This window comes from Octopus bimaculoides, chromosome 5, assembly GCF_001194135.2.
Source record: "Octopus bimaculoides isolate UCB-OBI-ISO-001 chromosome 5, ASM119413v2, whole genome shotgun sequence".
Taxonomy (NCBI): Eukaryota; Metazoa; Mollusca; class Cephalopoda; order Octopoda; family Octopodidae; genus Octopus; species Octopus bimaculoides.
The window spans coordinates 49,280,976-49,294,112 of record NC_068985.1 but is presented as its reverse complement, the minus strand read 5'-3'; the positions used below and the strand labels follow the sequence as shown (position 1 = coordinate 49,294,112).

The window sequence follows — 13,137 nt, the reverse complement described above, 5'->3', positions numbered from 1 at the left end:
ATTGCTGCACCTCTTATGTGTCCATAGCTTGCACCGGGTACATCTTATAGAGTTTCTACCTACTCCTTTACTGCATACTGAGCAGGGCCATCTACCTGAAGGGGTTTGTGTTTTATCTACCTTCCTACTTATTAGGATTTTGGTTTGTGCTAGGTTGACTCTAAGGCCCTTCGATTCTAGTCCTTGCTTCCACACCTTAAACTTCTCCTTTAGTTCTGATAGTGACTGCGCAATTAGTGCAAGGTCATCAGCATAGAGGAGCTCCCAGGGGCAACCTGTCTTGAATTCCTCTGATCGCCTGGAGGACTATGATAAATAGGAGGGGGCTGAGGACGGAACCTTGGTGGACCCCTACCTCTACCCGGAATTCATTACTACATATATATATGTGTGTGTGTGTATGCATGCATATATGTGTTTGTGTGTGTGTGTGTGTATTTCTGGATATATATCCATCATACAGTGATGTGCGAAATTTCAGGTTTTGTGCCTATGATGGAAAGCATTATTAAATGACATTTCATCTTACTCATAAGTGTGTTAAATCTCTTGGAATCTATTTCTGTATTGAACATGAGTGTGTATATGTGTGTATATATGCATTGTGTTTGCATGTGCCTATACACACACACATAGAGCTATACCACCTTGTCTAAGCAAACATACTTTTATATTTTTGGAAGAACATTATATTTAAAGCAACTGACCATCTGTTATTCTCACCAAGCAGTCAAATTTATGGGATTTCAACCTTCTGCACTGTTATCACATGACCTTAACTGTTGTTTTTAGAATGTTCCAGAACATTCCACAACTGCGTAAATATATTTCTCTGTGAAGTAACAGACTGCAGTGTGGCAAGTGTTATATACTAAACTAGTAAAGCTTGAAAACTAAAATATATACTTTCTATTACATATTGAATATTCTCTTCTCTAGTAAATTCAAGATACTCTTTGTACACACACACACACACACACGTGTACATATACGTTTGAGTTTACAAATGAGAAAAACATGTTCAATATGGAAGTGTAAATATTGTAAGTGTTAAGATAATTTTGTTACCCCTTGGTTTTGAATATGTTTTTGATCATGTAATTCTTGGATCAACAGCATGTGTGATACTCTGAGTTGTGACAAAATAATCCCAGCACAAGAATAGACACACACATATACATGCATCCACACACACACACACACACACACACACACACACACACAGAGCAATATACATACACACACATGCACTATGTACATGTTCATTCTGAATCTGAATCAGGCATAGGAAACCTTCTTTGAGAAGTGGACTGCATGAGACATGGTTTACACAACTAAAATAGGTTACACAACTAAAATAGTAACATATGTTATTTTCCTCATGAAATTAGGCACGCCATTCAGGAAGGCCTTTGGGCCACATGTAGCCATAGACTTCAAACTGCAGTATGCCCATAACTGTTTTAAATGCTTAGATTTTAAGGTTACTTGTCTTTTTGGTAGAATCAGTTTTGTTATAACGGTGCTGAAACTTGGGCCCTCACCAAAAAACTTGAAAGACAAATAGACGGCTACTACTCAAGAATGTAAAGAATGACTCTGAATGATATGTGGAGAGTTCATTTAGCCAACGAGCAGCTTTATCGAGATCTACCCAAAGTGACTGAGAAGATTCAAGAGAAAAGAATGAGAATTGTTGGACATTGCATCAGGCACCCAGAAGAACCCATGTGTCAACTGGTCTTATAGAAATCAGTTGAAGGAAGAATTAATTGAAGAAAATGTCTAACCTATGTGGATGACTTGCTTCTGGACAGTGAAACAACAAATGTGGGCAAATTGAGAACATGCATGGGGGGACTGTAAAAGATGGCATGCTTGCATGAAATCATTGAAGTGTCTGGGAGGATGACCAAACTAAACTAAAACCTAAGTTTTACCAATATACTCTTCAGTGATGTGGGTTACTTATTGCACACATCACTACCTTACCTCTGAAACTTACTTTGGGTATAAACAAAGGTAAGAAGATTCAACAGAGAACAATGAGAATTGCTGGTCATTGCATCAGGCACTCAGAAGAACTTGTATGTCAACTGGTCTTATGGTAGTCAGTTGAAGGAAGAAAACGTCTAACCTGTGTGGACATCTTGCTTCAGGACAGTGAAATGGCAAATGTTGGGAAATTAAGAACATGTTTGAGCGAGGTCGTTGCCAGTGCCGCTGGACTGGCTCCTGTGCAGGTGGCACGTCAAAAACACCATTTGAGCATGGCCGTTGCCAGTACCACCTGATTGGCCCTTGTGCTGGTGGCATGTAAAAGCACTCACTACACTCTCGGAATGGTTGGCATTAGGAAAGGCATCCAGCTGTAGAAACTCTACCAGATCAGATTGGAGCCTTGTGCAGCCATCTGGCTCACCAGTCCTCAGTCAAACCGTCCAACCCATGCCAACATGGAAAGCGGACGTTAAACGATGATGATGATGAACGAACATGGGGGACTGTGGTAGCTGGTGTGTTTGCATGAAGTCATTGAAGCATCCAGGAGGACAACCAAACTAAACTAAAACTTAAGTTTTACCAATACACTCCTTGATGATGTGGGTTACTTATTGTGGGTTACTGATGTGGGTTACCTTGCCTCTGAAACTTACTTTGCTTTTGTTTACACACACTTGTGGCGGTGCAATGGCCCAGTGGTTAGGGCAGTGGACTCGCTGTCATAGGATCGCGGTTTCGATTCCCACACCGGGCGTTGTGAGTGTTAATTGAGCAAAAACACCTAAAGCTCCACGAGGTTCCAGCAGGGGATGGTGGCGAACCCTGCTGTACTCTTCCACCACAACTTTCTCTTACTTCCTGTTTCTGTTGTGCCTGTAATTCAAAGGGTCAGCCGTGTCACACTGTGTCACGCTGAATATTCCCGAGAACTACGTTAAGGGTACACGTATCTGTGGAGTGCTCAGCCACTTGCACGTTAATTTCATGAGCAAGCTGTTCCGTTGATCGGATCAACTGGAACCCTTGACATCGGAAGCGACGGAGTGCCAACAACAACACACACTTATACCTATACACAGATTCTTTTACTAATTTCTCTGCCATTGAACTATTTCTCTGTGTGTGTGCATGTGTGTTTTTATGTGAGGGATGTTTGAACAGTGGTGGGGGCCCCCTATTTATGTGTTGTTCATTTTATATAATTTGTAATCTTTTTATTTGTTTTATTTCCAGCAACGCCCTGACTGTGCCAATTTAACCTTACAACATCACATGTTGGAACCAATCCAGAGAGTCCCTCGTTATGAGTTATTATTAAAAGGTTAGTTGTTGTTCTACTTCAACTGGTTTTCTTAATAACTTTGACAGATTTTTTTGTGGCTTTTTGATTTTACATACACACACACAGACACACATATATATATGTATGCACTTATGTACATACATATATACACACACCAACATAAACATATACACATAATTAAATATGTTCACACTCATATACGCATGCTACCCACCTATATATACACATACATACATGTGCACATACATGTACATGCATTCAGAAACATGCAACATACATGCATAAGCACACACTCTCTCTTTCGCTCTCTCTCTCTCTCTCTCTCTCTCTCACACACACACATTTAAGTATATATATGTATGTATGCATTTTTTCCTGCCTGAATTATATAGTTTCTATGTTAAACATTTGTCAGTGAACTTTTACACTGACAAATGTATTCGTGATTTTGTATATGGCTTGTTAGTTGTCTTTTCAAGGGATAAATAAACAGATGAGTAAACAAACAAACAAACAAACAAATAAAATAAGAGGAAGAAGTAATGCTGGAAGTACAGAAGTATGAGAATATGGGGGTAGTGATGGTGGTGTTGGTGGTGTTGGTGGTGAGGTTTGTGATAAGAAGTGGTGAGAATGAAGTTGATCCTAAAAGCTTGTTGATGGCAGTCTTGTTTCAGAGATGGAGATAGCAGTTGTCTTGGTGGCACAAGTGGAAGTTGTTTGCAGGGTGATGGCAGGGTTGGTGAGGTAGTAGTGGTGGTGGGCAGTGTAATGGTATTACTGATGTAGTTTATCTTTAGTAGTAATTTTAAAAAAATATTAAAAAAACTTAACAAAAATCATAAAACATAATATTGGTGTTTGTAAGGGTGGTGGTGTCGATGGTGGCCTGAGAAGTTATTATTAGTGTTGCTTAGCCCCAGATTTATGATTAAAGGTATTCTAGTTATGACCATCCTGTTTTATTCTCTTTCGGACAGGGAACTCAGAACAGCATTTAATTTGTCGTTTTTATGATTGTCAAAGTGCAATTTGAAAGAGATCTCATTGCTATTTCTAGCTGTTGAGTGACCATGTAAAAGACCCTTCATTGGTTACCAAATTGAGAATTTGATGATGATGATGGTGGTGGTGATGATGATATTGTTTAGCACTAGGTCAGCTTTGACTGTTCATAGTTATAATCAAGTGTTCCATCCAGGACCATCATATATTTTTGTATCTCTAGGACTACATCATTCATCATCATCATCATCGTCGTTTAACGTCCGCTTTCCATGCTAGCATGGGTTGGACGATTTGACTGAAGACTGGTGAAACCAGATGGCTACACCAGGCTCCAATCTGATTTGGCAGAGTTTCTACAGCTGGATGCCCTTCCTAACGCCAACCACTCAGAGAGTGTAGTGGGTGCTTTTACGTGCCACAGGCACGAAGGCCAGTCAGGTGGTACTGGCAACGGCCACGCTCAAATGGTGTATTTTATGTGCCACCCGCACAAGAGCCAGTCCAGGGGCACTAGCAACGATCTTGTTCGAAAGTCCTTACACATGCCGCGGGCACAAGTGCCAGAAAGGCGATGCTGGGCACAGGTGCTATCACAATTTCACTTTCGCTTGCCCCAACAAGTCTTTGCAAGCTGAGTTTCATGTCCATTGAAGGAGATGACGTTGGCATGGGAGTTTAGTGTCCAATGAAGGAAGGTACGCATAAGTGGACTGGCTGAGGCCTTAGATTTGGATCTCACTTGGCTTGCCGGGTCTTCAGTGTATCATTTCAGTTCTTAAAATGCTAGACTTTGATTTGAGGGAATTTGTTTGCTATTTCTAGCAGGTAGAGCAACTACCTAGAGGTTTCCTTGTTGACTCATTTTCATGATGGTATAGCCCTTTAACCCCGGATTATAGCACTTGTTAAACAGACCTATTATAAATGGCAATGGCATTCTAGCTACAACCAATCAGTCCTTTATTCAGACACAGTGTACCAAAGACTATATTGTGTGTCCTTTTTAAAGTTGATGTGATTTGAGAGAGAGAGAGAGAGATTTTGTTGCTATTTCTAGCAGGTCAAGAGACCATATAGGGCTCCTTCGTTGGTTCACTAGTTGGTGTTGATGGGGATCTACAGTGAATGTTGGCTCTTGGTAGTTATGATTGTACTTTGTATACTTATTAAACATACCATAAAAATGTTACTGTATCATGGTGTATAATATTATAATTGCTAAATAAAATTTCCTTTATATTTCAGATTACTTAAAACATCTTCCTGCAGATTCACCTGACAGAAAAGATACAGAAGGTAAAATATATATTTGTTTTATATTATTTTTGTTATTCAGAAGTTTTTTTTGGTTTTTTGAGTTTATCAAACTGAGAGAAATATAGGAGTTACTACTTGTTGAATTTGATAAAAGATAACAGACAACTTGCCAAATGGTTTGATGGTATATGTGCCCTGACTGGTGCTGTTCTGTATCCAGGAATTATACATTTAAACTCTCACATGTTCAGTTCATTTAGTTATTACAGATCCAAGAACTTGGCCTTGCAGTCACATGGTTCCATATTTGATCCTTTTTTGGCTGCACTTTGAACAAGTGTCTTGTATTGTAGTAATCCAGTTTGTCCAATACCTGTCGAGTTGAATTGGCTGGCTGGCTGGCTGGCTGGAAATTGTGCTGACATTCACTGTGTTTGTGTATACAGGTACAAACATAGCTGTATGGTTAAGATGATTGCTTTGCGACCATTTGGTTTTGGGTTCAGTCCCCACTCACAGCACCTTGGGTAAGTCTTTTCTATTATAGTACTGAACCAGCACTGTATGAATGAATGTGGGACATGGAAACAGACAAAACTCATTGTTTTATATGTATCCTTGTATTCACATCACACTCTGATCGTAAACAAAGTGACTATTCATACAAAATAAACAAGAAACAGTATTTTTCATTTGCTATCCTGTGTAAAAAAAATATATCCTACCATTGAACTGTTGTAATTTAAGAACTTGATGAAATTTACCTGGCTTAGAAACAGGTGAGAGTTGGTGACAAGAAGAGCATCCAGCCACAAGAAACCTGGTTCAATGAATTTCATTTGAGCCATAGTTAGTCCATATTACTCCATGAGGAGCATAAGGCTGGATTCCTAGTTTCTCAGATGTATATATTCCTCCCTGAATGGGATGCTAGTCTGCTGCAGGATTACTCATTTTTACCAACTGAGTAAACAGGAGCAACATGAACTGAAGTGTTTTGCTCAAGAACACATCACATTGCCCAGTCCATGAATTGAAACCACAGTCTTACAATCATGGGTCTAACACCCTAACCACTAAAGCCATGGAATAGTGGACATTAAAATGATGATAGTTTACACACTCACACAGGACCTCACCCATACACATATGTGTGTATGTATATATTTATGTTTGTATGTGCATGTGTGAGTGTGTGTATTTTTATGTTTATCATAGTTAACTAGTTTTGTGTTCTTTTATGTCAAAGTGTGATTTAACAATTCAACATATAGGGATCAAGAAAATGAGTACCAGATTGAGCTAAGTACTGGGATAGGTAAAGCTAACTAAAATCCCTGAATACATAACCCCTGCATGATCAAAGTCCAATGACTGAAATCAGTATGAAATTTTTTTTTTTTAAATCATTACCCAAATTCTCAATGGATTATGTATATATTTTACAGAAGCACTCCAGAAAGTTACAGAAGCTGCAAGTCACTCAAATGAAGCAATGAACAAAATAGTAAGTTATGTTCCAATTGTTTCTTATGAAAATGAATCTAAAAGGAGAAAGTTTTGATGTGGAGCTAAGTGTATCAGGATTGGTAATTGCAAATAGCAGGTTTAGAGACATCAGTTCATTGGTTCATATTCTGTAACAATAATTCATTATCCAAGTATTTATTTATGTTATAATAGCAGTAATTATGTTAGGTTGATTTGGTGCACCGTTTCCTAATTTGGACAAAAATTCAGATAATGGCAGTTACTGGATTGATTATAAAAGGGATTTTGCTTGATGCTCAACTGATTTGTCCAAGCCATGACCCTATAATAGTAATAATAATAATAATAATAATAATAATCTCAACACTACACACTGTCCAAAAAATAGTCCTGTTAGGAACAGCCCACATCCTAAGCAAGACACTATCAATCCAATAATACAACTTAAACAAAACAACCCACAAATACAAGACACACTCTATATAGCAATCACCCAGTGAAATAAACTTCCATCAGCAAGCTAGATACCCAATGCATTACGCACTCAACACACAATACAAGCAGTAACACAACAAAAGACTGCACCATACCTCAAGAGAAAAGAAATACCGACACAATACAGTACAGTTTGCACACTCCCAACAGCAGAAAATAACATACAATGCTGCACACACCCCAGCAACATTGAGGTGTAACAGGTAATGCAGTAGAAATTTGCCTCGATCTACCAATTGTTGAACAGTTATAATAATAATAATCCTTTCTTTTATAGGCACAAGGTCTGAAATGTTGTGGGAGGGAGCTAGTTGATTACATTTCATTTACCCTAAAAGAATGAAAGGCAGAAATTGATCTTAGTGAAATTTGATCTCAGAATGTAAAAATCGACTAAATACTGCTTTCAAATTTTGGCACAAGGCCAGTAATTTTGGGGAGTAGGTAAGCTGATTACATCAACCTCAGTGTTCAACTGGTACTTATTTATCCATTCTAAAAGGATGGAAAGCAAAGTTAACCTTGGCAAAATTTGAACTTAGAAAGTAAAGACATGAAATGCCATAAGCAATTGTTTGCCTGGCATGCTAATGATTCTGCCAGCATGTTGCCTTAATAATGATGGTGATGATGATGATGATAATAATAATAATAATAATAATAATAATAATAATAATAATAATAATAATAATAATAATAATAATAATAATAATAATAATAATGGAGAAACTTTCAAAATACAAAGACCTGGAAATAGAGGTAACTCGAATGTGGAATCTAAAAACAGAAACAATTCCTATCATACTAGGTGCCTTAGGTATAATAAAAAAATATTCAGACAAATACATAACAAAAACACCAGGACTTACAAATATATATAACATACAGAAAATTGCACTACTGGGCACTGCACACATCCTACGCAAAACACTTTCATTACAGTAACCATAAGAGCATCACAGCAAACCACAGCACATACCCAAGGCACACAGAGCTGCGCTCGGTAGTGAAGTGAAAGCACGTTATAAAAATAAAACTACTGAATAATAATAATAATAACACCACCACTAGGACCTAACTTCCAAATTGCTACCTAAGAGGCTGAAGGATATTGGAATTGAGACTGGCATTGTTGACTGGCAGTTTTCATGTGATACTATATGTTTTATTCATAAATAATGTGCTGTATATATTTACTTTGGACACTCAGTAATATTATCTTCTAAATTATGCTAAATGTAACATATGCACAAACACATGCAAACATATACATCTTATATCTATATATATATCTGCCATGCACACCTTCTCCTCGACTTACAACCTATGCAACTTACAACCATCTGCACTTGCGACCACAAAACTTTTGTAAAAAAGTAAAGTAAAAAATTGATTTTCGGATGTTGGGCAGCTGGGTGTACGATAACTATAGCAGCATCTGGCAACACGGGCCTTCCTCAGACCCAGGCATCCACTACCTGCCACTGTCTCTCACTCAGTCACTTTCAAGCATCAGTTGCATGAATGAAAATAGTACTGAAAAATATAAATCCGACATACAACCTAAGTGACTTACAACCTATCTGTTGGAAAGGAACTTGGTCGTAAGTCAAGGAGAAGGTGTATATTCATCTTACATAATCATCATATATTTTAATAACAAAGAAAACAAGAGCGATTAATTTAATAATTTCATTTTGTTTATTTCAATAATATGTTACTGATAGTTGTTACATTTATGTCGAAGCCACCTTAAGTATCACATCTTCAGAAGATAAATAATGTGTGTGCATGTCCCTCTTATCTATATCTATATATCTATGAAGTTGACCAGTAAAGTGGACATTTAATATGCTAGAAATAGACCAGATTATGACTAGCAGTTCGCGCTGAAGATGGAGCAGATTTTCTCGGTAAGAGATTTTTAACTCCGAAACCTGGTACGCGAATAACTTTTTAATTTTATGTATGTAATTTTCAATGTCTTGCTCGCTTACGGTTTGGTATTTCGCTGAATTTCTTTTGAGAACTACTAGGTCTTAGTAGACACAAAATGTGGTCTATTTCTAGCATATTAAATGTCCACTTTACTGGTCAACTTCATATATATAAAATATACCTTAATCCCCAAAGATCTCAGATATTTTTTCTGAATCTCTCGGATTCTTTTAATGTGCTAGCTTCCTGGTAATAAATCGATATTAATTAATATCTGATTTTTACCCTTTGTTTTAATATATCTATATATCTATATAGCTATATCTCTCTCTCTCTCTCTCTCTCTCTCTCTCTCTCTATCTATATATATATATATATATATATATATATATATATATACACATATCATTTTATATATAGCCATCTTAAACATAGTCTGGTTTACTAATGGGTTAAATTCCCAATTCTCTTTTCTGCTTACTTAAACTAGGAGAAATTCAGAAAGCTGTTAGAAATTCATCAACGTCTTGGCCAGACAGTTGACTTAATTAGTCCGACACGAGAACTTGTTCGAGAAGGACGTGTAGTCAAGATCTCGGCACGAAGTGGAGAGAAACAGGAACGGTACATATTCTTGGTAAGTAAGCTTAATCTGGCATGCTCGTAGTACTACTGCCCCACATACAGCAGCAGTAATCTAACTGGGGTGTGAGTCACACATGAGTTTGTTGATAATGAGGAAGTGATCAAGGCTGAAGTGTTTTTTTCTTTTTACTTATTTGCCTCTACAAATGAAGACCAGCTTTATCTTAGATACCTTATTTCTCTCTCTCTCTCTCTCTCTCTTTTTTATACTTGATTTAGCCAGAGGAGAAAGGGCAAAGGCAGTGTCCCTTATCCTTTACAAGGTTTCTGAGAATGGTGAGAGGAAGGGAGAGAGTTATCCTCACACTGGAGCCCAACATGACCTGAATACTTGTGACAGAGTAGGTTCATCTCAAGGTATACAAGGGCCGTGTGTTAAACTAGAAAATGAATATGTCATATGTACATGGGGAATGGTGCCTGCAACAGTTGAAAGAGTAGATGCAAATAAACATCTGAGTATGTTGAAGGGAGGCAGGTCAAAGTGGAATACTATTCCAATAATGTTATACAGACAAATTGTTATTGTATGTGAAAAAATACATGACTACATAGATGTACGACAGAAAATCATAACAATGAAGTTGCAGAGAATGATAACAGTGAGGCAAGTTGGGTGATCCCTAATATTATCATCATCACTTAACGTCTGTTCCCCGTGCTGGCATGGGTTGGACAGTTTGACAGGAGCTGGCCAGCTGAAGAGCTACCCAGGTTCCATATCTGTTTTGGTATGGTTTCTACAGCTGGATGTCCTTCCTAATATCAACCACTTTACAGAATGTACGGAGTGCTTTTATGTAGCACCAGTAAGCTAAACAACCATGTAGAATTTGAATTTTCCTTCATTGGTTCAATGCATAGAAAAGGTCAACAGGATAAAATGAAATGTTTGTCCCTTAAATTTATAGAGTCAGTTTTAAAAGTCATTTGTCTGATTGTTCTATTGTCATTCTTTTATATATCTCATGTGTTTTCTTATTGCAGTTTAATGACTTGATGTTGGTGTGTAGTGAACCTCTCCTTGGTACCTACAAGATAAGAGCTAGTATGACTATCGATGGGATGCAGGTTGGTCTTATGTTTTTACTGTCTTACTCATTAAATTTTTGATTTATCAATGAAACACAGACACACACACACACACACACACACACACACGCGCGCGCACGCACGCGCGTGTGTGTATAATCACTCATGCCCTCACACTATTATTACTTGTCTTTATTGCTATCCACACCCAGAAAGATGAGATGGTCAAAGCTAGAATGCTTTTGATCACAGGTCAAGTGAATTAAGATTGAGCTGTAATTAAACAACAGCATAATCATTATCATTGCATGTTCATTTTTTTCATATATACATGGCTTAGGGCAGTGGTTCTCAACCAGTGTCTATATGGCACCTGAGGGGCCATATAAAACTTTTGGGGATCCACCTAACAAAATAGTAAATTGGGGACCCACAACAGTATTTTAAGGAGCTCTTTAAAAAAATTTTGCATTAGATGTATGTATTGGTATATATTGCAAGAAACAGCTAGGTTTTTTTCTCTAGCATTTTACATAGTTCAACTTACACAAATTAATGTGTGTAAAATAAAATAGGAATTTTAAAAGAAGTTTCTATAAAACTAGTTTTTAAACATCAAATAGTTATGGGGATCACCAGAATAAAATAGTAATCAAAGGGGCTTGTAGATAAAAAAAATGGTTGAGAGCCCCTGGTTTAGGAGGTTTCTTCAGCACAGCTTCAGTGAAGACACAGGGCTTAGAGGCTAGGGTATCTGGCTCACAGTTGTAAGGTCATGAATTTGATTCCTGATGGCATGTGTTCTTGAGCAAGACACTTTATTTCATGTTGTTCCAGTCAACTCAGCTGGCAAAAATGAGTTATACATGTAGTTTATTGGGCCAGCCTTTTCACATTCAGTGTGTCACACTGAGAACTATATTGAGGGTACATGTGTCTGTGGATTTCTCAGCCACATGAGCAGGTTATTCCATTGATTGAATCAACTGGAACACTTATTGTCATAACTGATGAAGAATCAGGCCAGCATAGATTCACATCATCTATTGCAGTCCCTTATCATCTCTTTGGTGAAGTTGAGCTTCATAAGATCACCTTTTACCACTTCTTATATGTTATATATGTTACTATTCTGCAAGTTTCTTCCACTTTTGTTATATTTGTTATATTTGTTAGAAATTGTAACCAAATCTGCCTTGTATCATATTCCACCATCCTAAAAGATTGGAAGACATATTAGAGATGACAACGACGACGATGATGATGATGATGATGATGACGATTATGATGTTGATGATAATGATTAGAGGTTTTCCTAGATATACTATACTAACAGGACAAAAAAAACAAACGAACAAAAGAAAACAAAAACAAACAACCAGATGGTCAGCATTAGAACACTAACCATCATCATCATCAACAACTTCAGTCACACCACACTGTTACACATTCTGATCCTATTTCTTTGGACTCCTGTCCGCTTCCTTCTGCTGGAGACAGGTTTTATCCCTTGGTAATCAGTCACATACAATCCGTTTCATACACCACCACCACTGCTGCCACCACCACCACCACTGCCACCACCACCACTACCAGCACACCGTCTCTTTTATCCCTGTCTCTCTGCTGCTCTACCAGACATGACACCTCTATGCAGTCATCAACATATCACTTCTCTCTCTCTGTCTTCATTACACATGGCCCACCACCCTCACCACAACTAAGATAGTCCTAAATTAGAGTTTCTGTTTTATTTTGCTATGTTGTTATTTTTAATCTTTATTTTTATAACCGTGCATGTGTAATTTCTAGGTGAACCAAGCTGACCTCCCAAATTCGTTTTACGTGCAGAGCACCGAGAAGACTATCGAGTTACTAAATGAGTATGTATACAGTCTACATATCTCCTGTGTGAGTGTTTGTGTGTGTGTGTGTGTGTGTGTATGAATATGTGAATATATATA

General features: G+C 37.6%; 1 protein-coding gene across 1 annotated transcript in view; it reads left to right on the top strand.

The window, feature by feature from the left end:
- The window catches only part of LOC106874958 (FYVE, RhoGEF and PH domain-containing protein 2), a 499,830-nt gene that overhangs the window by 470,519 nt on the left and 16,174 nt on the right, over window positions 1–13,137 (top strand). The window contains exons 9-14 of the mRNA XM_052968055.1: window positions 3,238–3,325; window positions 5,561–5,611; window positions 7,021–7,079; window positions 9,987–10,133; window positions 11,129–11,212; window positions 12,986–13,056. Coding sequence (XP_052824015.1) covers window positions 3,238–3,325; window positions 5,561–5,611; window positions 7,021–7,079; window positions 9,987–10,133; window positions 11,129–11,212; window positions 12,986–13,056 — 500 coding nt within the window. The remainder of the gene's footprint in view (window positions 1–3,237; window positions 3,326–5,560; window positions 5,612–7,020; window positions 7,080–9,986; window positions 10,134–11,128; window positions 11,213–12,985; window positions 13,057–13,137) is intronic.